General features: G+C 41.3%; 3 protein-coding genes across 3 annotated transcripts in view; 2 read left to right on the top strand and 1 right to left on the bottom strand.

Annotated features, from left to right (window-relative positions):
* The window catches only part of gtpbp2a (GTP binding protein 2a), a 28,737-nt gene extending 17,862 nt beyond the window's left edge, over window positions 1–10,875 (top strand). The window contains exon 13 of the transcript XR_014597979.1: window positions 9,043–10,875. The gene's annotated coding sequence lies outside the window, so the exon portion shown is untranslated. The remainder of the gene's footprint in view (window positions 1–9,042) is intronic.
* LOC311021144 (polymeric immunoglobulin receptor-like) lies at window positions 1,879–8,481 on the top strand. Its single transcript, XM_084021523.1, has 7 exons — window positions 1,879–2,008; window positions 3,051–3,365; window positions 3,520–3,885; window positions 4,117–4,237; window positions 4,523–4,614; window positions 4,694–4,728; window positions 6,679–8,481. The coding sequence occupies exons 1-7, from the start codon at window positions 1,963–1,965 to the stop codon at window positions 6,754–6,756; spliced, it is 1,053 nt and encodes a 350-aa protein (XP_083877649.1). The 5' UTR covers window positions 1,879–1,962; the 3' UTR covers window positions 6,757–8,481.
* A 148-nt stretch (window positions 10,876–11,023) lies between the features above and the next one.
* Window positions 11,024–15,381, bottom strand: polh (polymerase (DNA directed), eta). The gene is made up of 10 exons (XM_084021514.1): window positions 15,168–15,381; window positions 14,617–14,751; window positions 14,273–14,505; window positions 13,944–14,122; window positions 13,734–13,837; window positions 13,523–13,642; window positions 13,122–13,245; window positions 12,888–12,953; window positions 12,591–12,763; window positions 11,024–12,502 (listed from the first exon to the last, which is right to left on the bottom strand). Exons 1-10 carry the CDS (start codon window positions 15,302–15,304, stop codon window positions 11,602–11,604), a joined length of 2,172 nt encoding a protein of 723 aa, XP_083877640.1. The 5' UTR covers window positions 15,305–15,381; the 3' UTR covers window positions 11,024–11,601.
* Between the last annotated feature and the right edge of the window lie 233 nt (window positions 15,382–15,614).

The raw sequence follows: 15,614 nt of genomic DNA, 5'->3' as shown, positions 1-15,614 counted from the left end.
TCATCCAAGGTAAAGACCGTGGTGACGGTCTGAGTGAGGTCGAAATAGATTGTAAGCCAAGCCCCCTAAGGTCAGTCACATGACTTTGTTGACATAAAGGTCTCGAGGATAGGTTGAAGGATTGCATCATTCAAGGTAAAGACCGTGGTGACGGTCATCGTTCGGTCTCATAGATCCATAGTTATAGCCATAACTTACGTTACATAAACACGTCATCAGAAGTCGACGGAGAGGCGCGCAGGAGGGGCGGGGCGGGGCGGGGCGGGGCGGGCCTGTCGAGTTAATTGTCAACATTCTGGAGGTGTGAGCTGCTTGAGCCTCTTCAGAAACATTTAAAAACATGAACACGCAAAAGCAAAAGGTAAGAAATGAAGGACGTAAGCTGTAAACATAAGTCTTCTGCTAATTCGTAACCTAACATTACTTCTAAGGCAAATCATTCACCCACCATTGCCTCTTACACAAAAAGCTTGTTAAAAGTGGTTGCCAATTAGCCTGCTTGAGATTTTGCAATTTTCCCCAAATTCCTCACAAATAATGTGTGGGTATTTTAATTAGATGGGTGCCAATTTCCAACACTGTCAGAAAAAAACAGAAATAAATGACTTCATATCTCAAAATAATGACTTAGTATCTCACAATAATGACATACTATGCTAAATCATTCATTTTGAGTCATTCTTTTTAGGAAGTTAATCATTATTTTTGAGATACTAAGTCATTATGTTGATATACAAAGTCAATATTTTTTAGATACTAGGTATATTTTTCAGTCAGTTCTTTTGAGAATGTTTCTTTTTTGATCTGCCAGTGGCAGAAATGGGCTTCACGGTGCAGTGATAGGTCTTAAACAATGTTCAAAGCTACAATGAGGAACTTTCATTTGTGTTGATTTTTCGTGGTCCCTGTGGACAAATTTGGTACTGTTTTCTATGCACCAGAGTCCCTATGACCAGCGCTACAGAAACCACAAGAAATACCTGTGTAATGGACAGTTTTTTTGGGCCTGCTCTAGAGTTGTTATTAAAACACCCCAAAGTAGTTCAGGAAGGTTTTCGATCTCTGATGACACCAACCAAAGAATCTTTACTGTGACTATAAATGATCTGACGTATAGGGACTCCTTTGAATGAAGTACTTTGAGGAAACAAGCTCCTCTTCCTCATTGTCATATTAAATATTTTACAGCATGTCAAAATGTGGGCTGATCATACAAAACATGAAGTAAACACCATTTAAGGAACTTGACCATTCGAGTGTATAATATAAAGAACGTATAATATAACGGACTCAGTGTGAGTTGCTGACTATTAATGACCAAATCTACGTCAGAATGGAACATGATAATATACTACACTATTCAAGGGATCTATTAGATACCTGACTAATTTTCAACACAATACAGCAAATAGAAAATCTGCCCAACACAATGTCTTGAACATTGTTTAAATGAAATGACAACATATCTTCATCACGGGAACAATAATTTACACTCCGCAAACTTTCAGTCTTGTTCTTTGCAAGTTTGCTGGCTTCAGAGGTGAAACCCAGTACCAAGTTCCTAAAAGAGTACTAGCTGCTTTGTGTGCTCTATGGTATGTTGACAGCTTAAGACAACCCTGATGCATATGCTTTATTATTATTAAAACTAACTGCTCAACTGTTCTCCAAAAGCCTTTTGATTCTGAAACACTACTGGGTCAAACAAATATGAAAAATGTAACATGTGATCTGTGAAAATACTAGAGTTTAAGGTGGAAGGGGGTCATGGCACTTGCATATACAAAGCAAAATGTAGCTGTATAATTATGTTCCTCGTCAATTAACCACATTTGTGTAACTGCCTTTCAAAGGAAGAGAGCTTTTTGACAGTTGCAGAAGCAGCTGTAGGAAATCAGGAAGTAGAAAATTAGTCGGTGCATCATTACATGTTGCTTTATCTGATTGTGCTCACTCACCGACATGGCTGTTCTTCTCAGAGTCCTTCTTATCATCATCGGATTTACAGGTCAGTCACATGGATCATTTAATGTGTATGTTTACTCAGACTTCAGCTACTTACGTCATATGATGATGATGATGGGTTGTAAAATACACACTTCTGAAAGAAAAAAGAGGACCTATTATGCTCTTTTTATGGTGAATACTTGTATTTCAGATTACTACTAGAACATGTTTACATGCTTGAATGCTCAAAGACACTTTATTTTTGCCATCCCAGCAGCTTTTCTCAACTTCTCTCTGAAATGTTTGACCTCCTGCCTCTCCCTGCCTAAAAACCCAGTCTGCTCTGATTGGTCAGTATTTGATACTGAACATTTCCTTGGGAAAAACCCATCCATCCATTGTCTACCGCTTATCCTGTATTTTAGGGTCGCGGGGGGGCTGGAGCCAATCCCAGCTGTCATTGGGCGAAGGCAGGGTACACCCTGGACAGGTCGCCAGTCTATCGCAGGGCCGACATGTAGAGACAAACAACCATTCACGCTCACATTCACACCTACTGGCAATTTAGAGTCACCAATTAACCTATCCCCATCCTGCATGTCTTTGGACTGTGGGAGGAAGCCGGAGAACCCGGAGAGAACCCACGCTTACACGGGGAGAACATACAAACTCCACACAGAAGGAACCCGGGCCGACCCGGGAATCGAACCCTCTTGCTGTGAGGCGAGAGTGCTACCCACTACACCACCGTGCAGCCCTCTGGGAAAAACCCAGTCAGCCTTAAATTGCTGAAATTAAACTGACATCTTCAAAGTGGCTTCATGATTGTCTGCTGTTATCACAACACAGAATAATAATAAAAAATAATATTCAGGGGAGACAATTAGCCTCCATTTTAATTGATGCAGGTGGAACCTGGATTATCAATAGGTTGGCTCTGCACTATAGGAAAGAGGAAAAGCACAATAGGTCCTCTTTAAATGTCCCTCAGATGAGTAATACACCATTGTGTTGCTGAAATATACGTTATTTTGAGAGGAGAGCTAGGTATGTATATTGTGAGGTATACATGCAGTAAAATGCTGTATTTGTTCTTGTTGCAGGAATTCACAGCATAACAACAGTCAGCAAAGTGTCAGTGAAGGCTGGAGATTCAATCTCTATTCCATGTCTCTATGCCTCACAATACTTAAACCATGTGAAATATCTGTGTAAAGGATATTATTGGTTGTACTGTACCATTGTAATTAAAACAAACCAACAGAGCTCAGAAAAGTATTCAATCTCTGATGACAAAAGTCAAAGAATCTTCAATGTGACCATAAATGATCTGACGGATGAAGACACTGATTATTGGTGCGCTGTGGAGATTTTTGGGGTAGATGACGGAGAGCATTTTGAACTGTCAGTCACCACAGGTAAGAGTCAATAAAACAACTTTTAAGCACATTTCAAATCCTTTGGGAGATTTTAGCATAGAAAAACACCAAGCAAAGTCAAATTGTTTGCTTTCGAGACTTAATTGTGACAAGGCTATACCAAAATGTTGTATTGTTTTTATTTTCCTTTAAGGTACACCCAAGCTTTATGTGGACAAACAGCAGATTACAGGCTTTAAAGGAGATGATGTAACTATCGATTGTAACTATCGTAACGGTGGAGAAATTAAGTGGTGTAGGCTAAGCAGCTCCTGTGTGACGCCGCCGTCTGGATCAATCAGTGGAACTGGAGTGTCCATCGATGCAAGTGTCTCCAATGTTTTCACTGTTACTATGAGTGGACTGAACACAGAGAGCATCGGCTGGTATTGGTGCGTTAAAGGAGGTTTCCAGATGCCGGTGTATGTAACTGTTGATGAGTTAACCACTACTACTACAACTACAACTACTACTACAACTACAACTACAACTACAACCGCAATGAGCTCCACTACAGCGAGTAAGATACTTAATCGTCTCTATTTTCACAAATTAGCAGCCAGTTATACAAAACAAAAGCAATAAATGGACACAACAAAGGCAAATTAAACACTGAAACAATGCATCTTGATCTTGTAGTATAGAACATGTCATTTACCATGTAACATATGGGAATTGCAGTAGAATATACTAATCCACAACAATACAATGTGAATAAATGCTGATATCTAAAGTGTGGATACATTTTCAGTAATCCGCTCAGACTCTACACAGACGCTTCCAACCACGACCCAGCTTTCCTCCCCGCTTACCAGCGAAGAGCCACATACAGCTCAACCCACAAACTCCACCAACAGGAAAGGAGAGGAGAGGTCTGTCCACTCTACTTTGTTCCACTTTAAACTTTAAAACATGCTTCAAATCTGATTTATAACTTGCACAACTTCTGCACATCATTCCCTTCTCACCCCTTTCTGCATACAGATATATACTGATATGCAATATACTTTACAATCTCTTCAGAACACAAAATTGTATTTAGTAATTTATATTTGTATTAATAAACCTCTGAAAGAAGTATGTATGTATGCATAGGCTAGTTTCAGGCAGCGTTACGTTTATTTACCATGTACCTCTGATGAGCATTTCTCTTCTAGTTCCACAATGGTTGCGGTTCTCACCTCCACCCTCGTCCCACTGCTGTTGTTGATTCCGGCTGCCTTTGTTGCATGGAGGCTGATAGGAAGAAGTAAGTGTAATGCAATCTCTGCTTAAACAAATTTGTGAAAAATACGTCGTATTTATTTTAAATATATCTATGTTTTTAGATAAGACCAAGCCTGAGGGGTCTGACTTCGCTGCGGTAAGATAGAGCTACGTGCTTCCCATTATTAGTAGTGTAATAAACATGCTCATCTTCCTCATTGGCATATTAAATATTTTACAGCATGTCCAAATGTGGGCTGATCATGAAGTAAACCATTTAAGGAACATGACCATGCAAGTGTATAATATAAAGAGGAGATACAACAGACTCAGTGTGAGTTGCTGACTATTAATGACCAGATCTACGTCAGAATGGAACATAATAATATACTACACTATTTAGAGGCCCACAATGGATCTATGGATATTAGATAGCTGACTAATTTTCAGCTCAATACAGCAAATTAGAAAATCTGCCCAACACAATGTCTTGAACATTGTTAAAATGAAATTACAACATATCTTTATAACCGGAACAATAATTGAGACTCCTTTCAGTCTTGTTCTTTGCAAGTTTGCTGGCTTCAGAGGTGAACCCAGTACCAAGTTCCTAATAAAGTACTCGCTGCTGTGTGTGCTCTATGGTGTGGGTATGTTGACAGCTTAAGACAACCCTGATGCATATCTGTGCTTTATTATTACTCTATTATTATTATTATTATTATTATTATTATTATTATTATTATTATTATTATTATTATTATTATTATTATTATTATTAAAACTAACTGCTCAACTGTTCTCCAAAAGCCTTATGATTCTGAAACACTACTGGGTCAAAAACATATGAAAAATAGTAATGGCAGTCTTGTCAGAGATGATCAATCAGTATTCAACACAATGGCGAACCTCTTGCGTTGTCCAGATTATTCAAATTTCACTGTGTGGTTAGACAGGACAAAGTAAATCATTTCTAATCATTTTCAATTCATCTCTCAGGACTCACAAATTGGGAGTGTTCCTGATGTGCTTTATACTACCGTTGTTCATAATCAGTGTTGGGGCTAGTTACTTTAAAAAGTAATATATTACAGATTACATATTACTCTCAAAAATAGTAATGCCTTACACTAGTATATTACTCCCTGGAGAAAGTAACTAGTTATATTACTAGTTACTTTTTTTCTACTTGCTCTAAAATTGCCTGAGATGCATAAGATGGAAAGAGAGCAGACAAAGGAGGAGTCTTCTTGAAGGTCTTTATTAACCCAACAACAGACTGGCCTACATGCTGTTTAACTTCCTCAATTAACATTGTCTAGTGCAAATACAAACAAGTGTACTTGTGCAATCAAATACAAAGAAATATTAACTTCCTTAATGTTTAATCAACAGTCTAGTGCAAACAATCAGTTTGATTGTAAATTTATAACAAGTACAAACAAGAAATATTAACTTCCTCAAAACATAAATAAAATCTTAAATAAAAAAGACTGGTCTTACCAGCACTGTGAAGAGGAGAGGTAAACTGTCAAAAATAAAACCAAAACACTGCAGAGGAGAGGTAGGTTGTTGAAATTACTTTAATACCTCGTGTCAAACCCCAACCAATCACTGATCCATTCACGCCCCCCCCTCCCCCTCCCTCCCTCCGTGCTGTTTTGTGTGATGCGTGTGTGGTGAAGTAGCTGGTAGCTACTAGCAAATGTAACGCAAGTAACGAGCCCGGAAAATTGTAATATTATTACTATTTTCAGTAGAGTAATGCCTTACACTACTAGTTACTTGAAAAAGTAATCTGATTACAGTAACGCGTTACAAAGTAACGCGTTACACCCAACACTGTTCATAATCAACATGCAGCAGCCCAGCAGAAGGTAAAGCAGACAAGAAAACTTTATGTTGTTTAACACAGTATGAAAGAGAGCAGTACCTGAAAACACATTTGCATTAATCTATTTATTTCTCTTCCTGGAAATGGTTTCACTCTGACTGCTAAACTTATCCGACAGACAAATATACCTGAAGAGAGGATGATATACAGTACCGCTGGGCAATTCATAGTATGTGATTAATTTAATATTCATGTGCTTGTTTCTCTCATCAGACTGAACCGGTAGATGGAAGTGTGATCTACAGCATACAACTACCACAGAATATGGGCCAATTAGCAGAAAAGAAGTAAAAACTTTAAGTATGGCAAGACTAATGAAGTAATTCTGTTGTGCACTTGATCAGTATCCTACAACATTTTATTTGAAGTAATCGACCCAACAGTGTAAAAGCCACATGTAAGTTAAAGGTGTGATGTCGTCAATTTGTCCCTGGCAATTTGACACATTGACAGAGAGCATAGAATGCATATAAGAAGTGCACTTAGTCACCGTGACGTTACCGGTTGGTTTTTGGACTCCCGTTTTGAAACAACGTTATGGCCGTCGGCATCTTGGCTTTTGGCAACTATGAGTGACACGAAAGGGTGGAGCTAAGTACAACCGAACACCGAAAACATTGTTTTTGATGACCAGAAGTTAATGATTAACTTTCATCAACTGAAACACGCTGTGGAAGGGTTAAAGGTGTCAGTTGTGAAGTTGCTGTCTATTAGAAAGAAGGCACTGGTGCATTGGCCTCACTTTTGCCACCCGCAGAGCAATGTGGATGTGAATGTGGTGCAAAAGCAGATACAACTATAATTGACCAAAACAAGGAAGTGGCTTGGTGAGTAAAATGATTTAAGTCAGTGCAGCTTCTCAAACCCCCGAGTCGACATGTTGCCATTGAAGTCCATCACGATCTGGAACCTCAATTAATTTTTCATCCCTAGTCCTCCTCCACACACGGGTTTAACGCAATCCTCTACTTATTGCTACTATATCTGATTATCGCACTGTTGTCAATAATCTCCAGTACATCTCGTCTTACCCTTCATTACTGTGTGCACTGATAGTGATATACTGTTCCACTTTCTTCCTACAAATGTACTACTGTAAGTCACTTTGGATAAAGGCTTCTGCTAAATGTCCTAAATGTAAATAGTAACTGAAAATGTAAATATATCTTAGCTATTATTTTTTAACTCAAATCATTTTATTGATGTTTGTTTTTGCTTGTAATTGTTTTCATTAATATGAACCACTTTACTTTTCTTACTGGGTTTTATTTCCTTGCATACTCGAAGCAAAATGTAATTATGTTCCTCTTCATTAAACCACATTTGTGGAACTGCCTTTCAAAGGAAGAGAGCTTTTTAACCATAGACTGCTTAAGGCCCGCCTTCCTATTTCCGGTACATGGGACCTGAATTTCTTGTGAATGTATTCCTATGACGAGATCAAAATTATTTTCTGGGCCTGTTTGAATTGTGCCATGAATTTCACATATGATGTTTTAAAGATAATTTTTCATGCAAAATAAACGATTTATGGCGAAGAAGTTTGATAATTGTAGGTTTTATGTGGGGGCGCTTTGTGAACTACAACTCTTCGCTGCTCTCGGCGCGGAATCCTGCTGGAATGGGAACATTCAGGAACAAAACACACCGGCATCTTCGTTTGATCGGCACTGAATCGCTGTGAGAAAGGCTGATGACGTGACGTCACATACGCGACGTGTAGTCTTTCTTGTTTTCTCTACAGCCTTAAACTGAACAATTGTACAATAAACGGTCAAACTCTTTACGTGAACATTTTAAATTTAAATCCACAAACAACATATTTCTAATTACGGGCGTATAACGACTGGGACCAGCAACTAATTATTTTAGCTGCATTGAGACCCATACATTTTTTACGATCTCAGAGGTCCCATGGAAATCTAGCGGAAGGGGCGGGACTTCGCCACTATATCTGCGGTAACTACCAGATCATGAAAATGGGCGGGGCTTTGACAGGCACAGCAAGTAAGCAGATAAGCACAAGGAGACATGTAGATGAAACTTGAGCCCTGAAGACAACACTACTTAACACTCCAGCTACAGCCTCCAGGCTGGAGCTATATGTAAACTTAAATCAGCTGCTGTTAATGTATGGCTTATAAACAAAAGTGACTCAAAAGTTTTGTCTATGAATTATTTCTTTCAAGTTCATCAAGCACCCAGAATACCTGAAGGTGGGGGCTAAGGTGCTCTTCAGAGAGGGCGTGACTAAAGGTATTGGCCACGTCACCAAGTTGCAGCCCATCGTCCAGTACCTGCCATCCCAAAGCGAGGATGATGAAGCCTGAAGTTTCTCGGGGAACACAACAGAAAACACCGTCCCACCCCCAAAACAAGGTGCTTTATAAACCTCCTACTTTCTCCAAAGGCCACTCGGAACCCAGTTCCCTGCAAAGTAAATCACTGTCACAGAAGATTGTTGTTTTATCCAAATTTTTCAAAGCCTTGTTTTCACCATCCTCCTTATTTGTCCCAGTCAGCCTTTTTAAAGCTGACTTGTTTTTAGTCTGCTTTCTGGTGTTGAGGTTTAAAGAGCGTTGCTTTTCACGGCACTGATAAGAGGAAACCCATCAGCCCCCTCTTTAAAACATTCACATAGCAACATCAACCAAAGTGATATAGTGTCAAGAATACATAGTTGCAAGTGGCAACTAATTGCGTACACACAGCTACGTTGAGGTGCTGCTCACACATTGATACACCTTAGATAATATGGCAAATGCAAGTATGGGATTCTTGGGCATTAAAGGTGCAAAATGCGATGGAGCATTGATGAAGCAGCAAAAAACGATTTGCTGTGTAACAATATAGTGGAGTAATGTCTACCTGCGCAGTGAATTAAGTAACTCTCCCTCTGTGTGTGTTGCAATCCCAACTTTCCCGTTCTTTGTTTACATAACCAGGCCGGCCACACATGTTTTTCATGTATGGGAGCGTGCTCCACGCTGGCCAGTTCACAGCAGCCACTCGGCACCGCACTCATGACGGTCACAGCTGATAATGCCGTCCTTGTTGCAGAAGCGTAGCACTCCGGTAAACTCCCCCTCAGGTGAACTCCGCAGTAGAAATGCTCCCAATCGTCAAGCACCTTTTTAAGGTGTATCACCATGTCATCATCGTCATCGGCCCACAGCAACTTGTTTATATCGCCGCTGACCAGCATAGTGCCTGACTGAAAAAGACAAGCCTCACTTTGTTTGAATACTCTACCCTTTTCTTAGTAACCACGAATAAATGATGTGAGCTAAAAGTTTATCAGACACAGCTCGTCAGTTGTATATAAGCTAAACCATCTTGCTTCAAGCTGTAACATTGCCACCAAGCGCACTTTATGAAGGTATGCAAAGTTAGAACTCAACCCCACGATGTATCTCAGCCTGCCAAGATGTCTCACGTCGGCAATCACGTTGTAAGAGGTTTTTATTGTGTCACATTGTTGTGAGAATTATGTTTTTTATTCACAAATAATGCCTCACAGCGGTGCAGCGAGATCTCGCCGCCTGTCTTTCAAGTGCTTTAGTTACTCAGGTCAGTTTAGATATTCTGTTACACAGCATTCCACTCTCACGGAATTACTCCAGTGGAGGTTTCTGTTGCTAACTACGGGCGGGGATGGGCAAGGAGGAAAAAAAACACAAAGGTGTTTCTCCCAAAGAGACGTTTGATTACTTAGAATACAGTATGCGAAGCTGCCTAGTGGAGCAGCGTTGTTTTAAAGCAATTGTGTTTGAGGTACTTAATGTCGTCTCTTTACTTGAGTTACTGATGTCACTATATTTGAGGGGGTTTTACACAGTGCCTAATGTAACTACCATGTGAGTAGCCATTACACCCCAATGTTTTACAACTTATTCAAGAAACTTTGAGTTGGTGCTATAACTTGAAACAGCTTTTGATATTTCCAAGACGACTTTTGAAAGCGAATGTTGATCGCTTAATCTGTGTTCATGTCTGATTATAGCATGTCGATGCGACTTATCGGTCACTGGTTGTCCCACTGACATCAATGAAAGGACAACTGAAATGTGTTGCGTTTGGTTGCATCCTCGTTGGTGTTATGCACATTTTGTGTGCGCTGAAAGAGGAAAACGAAGAAAGCATTTCAACCAAAATGTTTTATAGCCTTTTGTGAAGAGTTTCAGGTGTAAGTTTTGTTTTAATGCAAGACACATTTAATAGATTTCTAGTGGTTCCAAATTTTACAATGTATTCAAACATGTTTTTCAACAACACCAACACGCTTAAGACCTTTACCTTTAAATCGAAAGTGTAATATTTTGATCATTATTTGGGTGAAATGCAATATTTATGTACAGATCCAATTTGTGTATCATGATGTACATGAATAAAAGTTTTATTGTCTCTTTAGCAGGTGATTGTGTTGTCTTGTTTAAATAAAACTCAACATTGCTCAAAGTTTTCAGCCATGTCATCATACACCCAACAGTTTATGCTGGCTCACATCACAAAGCCATGACTCACTACAGAAAATTGAGTTGGGCATTATTATTCAATTATTCTTGTACTGTTCCTCCTCATCTATTCTGCAGCTGATGCAAGACCCTGCAAGAACAATGACCTCGCCCAGCCATTTCAATGCACTTCACAACAGGTTCACCATGGTGGAAACATGTAAACGAAACGGGGTGACTCCGCTAACAGTTTGCTCTCATCCTACCCCAAATTATATATTTCATCAGTTTTATATATAAACACTATTTTGCTTCCAAAAGAAACATGTTGCGTATCTATTGAGCTTACAAGAAAAGTTCACATTGACGCTGAATTAAGGATTCCTGCTCTTTATTAATAACGTATTAGCAGCACCTGCTGGCACATCACAATACTGCAACAAAACATACACTACTATAACATGTAAAAGGTATCTTTGATATCTGCTGTTTTTAAAATAATGCCTTAAAAAGTATTGTATTTCTGTAATGTACAATTCATTGTACATTCATAATACAAAGCACAATAACAAGTCCTAGTGTATCCCGTAACAAAATGGCTTTTCATTCTTTGAGCAAATGCATGAAATGTCCTTACATTTGTTTGTGATTATAATGTAACCTGCTGCTCAACAGCACATCTTCAGCTCCTCTTGAAAAAAGAATCCAGAGTACCCGTGCTTCCACCTTGGGAACGAGACCTTTTTGGATGTGGACCTGACTGGCCTCTGGTTTTTGTCTTTCCGTGCGAGGAATGGGCTCTGAGGGGAGTCGGTGAGACGTTGGAAGATGAAGAGTTGGAACCTGTGGATGAAGAGAGTGAATTCTGGAGGTCCAGGGCAAAGTGGTAGTCATGGTGTTCAGGCATTTCCCAGACTGACACCTCCTGGCCACAACGTTCACAGTTCATCAGGTCTTCCCTGGCCACGCTGGAAGGTGAGTCATTTACGTCTGGACCAATGTCCAGTTCATCCTTTAACTCTTCACATAGTGACTGCTCAGATGAACTATGTTTTGCCTGTAGCCCTGACACAGCAGCAACGGTGTCTTCTGTACCGTCAGCTCCAGGCTCATGTCCTAATTCAGGCTTGTTGAACGTTGCCTGTGAGTTTCTTTCAAGATGCTTTTTGTGGAAGAAAGAGGAAATGTCAGAGTGGGGGACGACTGAACCATTTTTAGAGGGAGATAGAAGTGTAAAGGAAGTAACGTTGCTATCTGCCGCCACCTGGCAGTTAGTAGCAGAGGTTTCTAGAGAGCAGGAAGCTGTGGGAATCCCTGTGGAGCCCATATTGTCGTCATCCTCCACGTCTTTATCTTTTTCAACCCTCTGCCTTTGTTTCTCAGCTGCCTTTTCAAAGAAGGACTGGATGGTTCCATGTTGTTTGCGTGTGGAGTAATTTTTCAGTTCAGAGGGTGACTGGGTGGTGGTGAAAACACTCTGGGTTGACGCGACATCACCGGAGAGGAAGCCAGCAATGCCCCCTGCTGATGGGGCATCACTGAATTTGCTAGCAGAGATGTGTAGCAGGGTGAGGGGCGGAGACCTGGGGACGCGAAGCCAGACGGAGTATGATTAATCACACAGCAACCGAAGACTTGAAATAATTCACAGTGTTACTTTATTCTTATTACCATGCTGCCTGGTGGTTCCCTGCCGCGTTTAGGCTCTTGATTATGGCAAAGCTGTCACCGGAGAGTTTGGCCGCTTCGTACCGCACCAAAGCACAACAGCGAGAGAAGCTGCTCGGCCTCTTGTCCCCAAGCTGACGCACGCCGACCGTCAACGACTTAGCCACTCGACCATTCTGGTAATGTGGAGAAATGACAGGCACTGATGTGAAACCCTGTTATATTTACCCATTTGAGGAAATATGCAGCACTAATGTTATAAAGGGGAAGGGAATAAATCACGCAACCAAGATAGCTCACCACTTCCCTGTCCTTAGTCAGCCTCTCCTCCAGCTCAAGGGCCAGTTGATGAAGCCAATACTGAACCTACACAGGGGTTGTGAAAGCAATCTTGGGAATCATTAATGAAAAATGAGTTATGTCAATGTGTGCATGTTAACAACATCTCCCATAGACATCTAGATGGATCAATTACATCCTCTCAATGTTGCATCACTTCCAACAGACAGCTTGAGCTTACAGAGACAGATGTACCTGCTCTTTTGTAGCCAGTGATGTCTTCCCGGGGAAGTTTTTACTGCAGCCGATGGACTTAGGAAGCTGTCTGGGTTTCACTGCTTCAAACTCAATCCCCCGACACAAGTCATACAGCCACTGGCTGCAAAGCAGAGAGGTTCACGTGTCAATGCGGTTGGCAATCATTTGTCCTATAAGTGGGGCATCAGTCATGTTGTGACCAGGGACGTCAGGTGAAGTAAACGAGTCAAACATATCAAATAAAATATAAGAAAGTCCACGTAACGACAATGTAATGTAAATGTCAATACTACTTAACATGTTGATGGTCTGACACAATAAAGACTTAGCAAGGCTTTTGTTCAACTGTCATATTATGACACTTTTGACTTTTAAAAGGAATGTCTGGCTTGTCGTACCCTGTCTTTTCTCCAAAGTGCTGAACTAGTTGGACCTGAGAGAAGCGAGTCAGATCACCCATGTTCTCTATTCCCAGAGTTTCTGTAATGGAGGCGCCCAGCTTACCCCCAAGGTTACGGCTGCACAGGTGAAAAAAGAAGACAGAAGAGCAGAGCATTGTTAGTCAACTTTTGTTTTTACGTTTTCCATGAGTAAATTCTTTGAACTTACATCTTGCTGATGGGTAGAGAGTTGAAAAGTTCCGTCACCGAGTCCAGAGGCAGGACAGTTTGTCGGTTAGGTTTGTTCAGACCACAAGCTAGTTTGGACAAGACCTGAAAGAAGAAGGCGGTAAACGACGGTCATAGCAAAGAGAGTGATTGTTCTTAAATGTATCAGCATTATATTTAGAGGAGTAAAACAATGAGAGGTTTCTCCAACCTTATTGTGGGATATTCCTGCTGAACAGCGGAACCCTGTGTCCTTCTCCACAGCTGCCCTCATTTCCTCGACAATGAGTGCTCCCACAGTTAGCTGCAGTTCAGCAGGGCTCTGATCCCCTAATAGAGGGACGGGTAAGGATGACAGCCACTGCTGGAGACCTCTGGACCTCTCCTCCTCTGGAGACACACATGTCACTGTTAGGGGGATACATCCTAATAGATTTTTTGAGGATTTGTTGAATATCATTTTTCAAAACCAGCTTCCTTTGTCTGTTGCAGACGCAATTAGTTGGGTACAGAATTATTTAAAATGCGTTTATAGCCTACCTTTATCCAAGGCAGCATCCTCTGCAGATGCTTCCTGTTCAGAAGAACTTTGTGGGTACCCTTGGATGTAGGTCGCCCTCAGCAGGTGAGGCTCAATTTGTTCATCAGTCATGTTTTTCAGCCTCTGCTGGATCGCAGCCGTCAGATCCATATAGGCCTCATCAATGCTGGCTCTCTCAATCACAGCGAAGCGAGACATCACCTCAATCACCTCCACACTCGCCTCCCTATAACTGCACAGGGGTGAGTAGGTTAGGTAGGGATGTATTGAAATAACACTAATTATTAATCATCACAGCAACTGAATAGGATTAGAGGTTATACAGTACATCACCCACACTTACTATGTCAGGTCTGCCTTGCCATGCGACTCGCGCACTCGTGCCACCTGGAGATCTGGGCACAGTTTCTTCGCATCGTCCACCCACATGTTCCTGGTGACACCATGGGCCCTGGCCTCGTAGCTCACAGCTATGATACTAACAGAGGGCAACATTTAATAGACAATCGCGTGCGTTGTTTTAATATTAAGTCCAAGGTGGACATCTGTGGGAGACAATGATTTTAAAACAGACACGTTCTAAAAGGAAAGTAATTTGCCAGATGTTAAATGGATAGCCTGAGAACGAGCAAGGAGGTCAAGCTAGATACCATCCTTGAACAGAGCAAGAAAAGGGTTGTGATCCTCTCTCAGATCCATATATAGGTCACGTGACGACAACCGAGGAAATAACATTTGCTGAGGAAGTCTTTGAGAAAACCGAAAGGTGTGAAAACGGTACAAAGGGGACATTAGATCAGATTTTCTTTTGTCAAACTGCAATTACTATATTTCTACCGAGAAACAGTCACTGATATCGAGACTAGATTATTAAACCAAGTGTCAGAAACCCACCCGCCTCCCTTCCACGTCTTGTACTGGGCCACCACACAGGGGGTGTTCCTCAGGGCTGGATTGAGCCTTTGTTCCACCTGGACGTAAAAGCAGTCCATGTCTACTAGCGCCACCACTCTCTCCTTTCCGTACTCCATCGCTGAAGACGACCGCTCTTTAGAGACGCTCAAACCGGGCGCCGAAATCCGCCCGCGTCGCTTTGTATTTCGTGCAGTGCCGGCCGTTCGAAGTTACATAAACACGTCATCAGAAGTCGACGGAGAGGCGCGCGGGAGGGGCGGGGCGGGGCGGGGCGGGGCGGGCCTGTCGAGTTAATTGTCAACATTCTGGAGGTGTGAGCTGCTGGAGCCTCTTCAGAAACATTTAAAAACATGAACACGCAAAAGCAAAAGGTAAGAAAAGAAGGACGTAAGCTGTAAACATAAGTCTTCTGCTGATTCGTAACCT

The sequence above is a fragment of the Eutrigla gurnardus genome (assembly GCF_963514095.1).
Source record: "Eutrigla gurnardus genome assembly, chromosome: 11".
NCBI classification, from domain to species: domain Eukaryota; kingdom Metazoa; phylum Chordata; class Actinopteri; order Perciformes; family Triglidae; genus Eutrigla; species Eutrigla gurnardus.
This window is presented reverse-complemented; position numbering and strand designations above follow the sequence as displayed.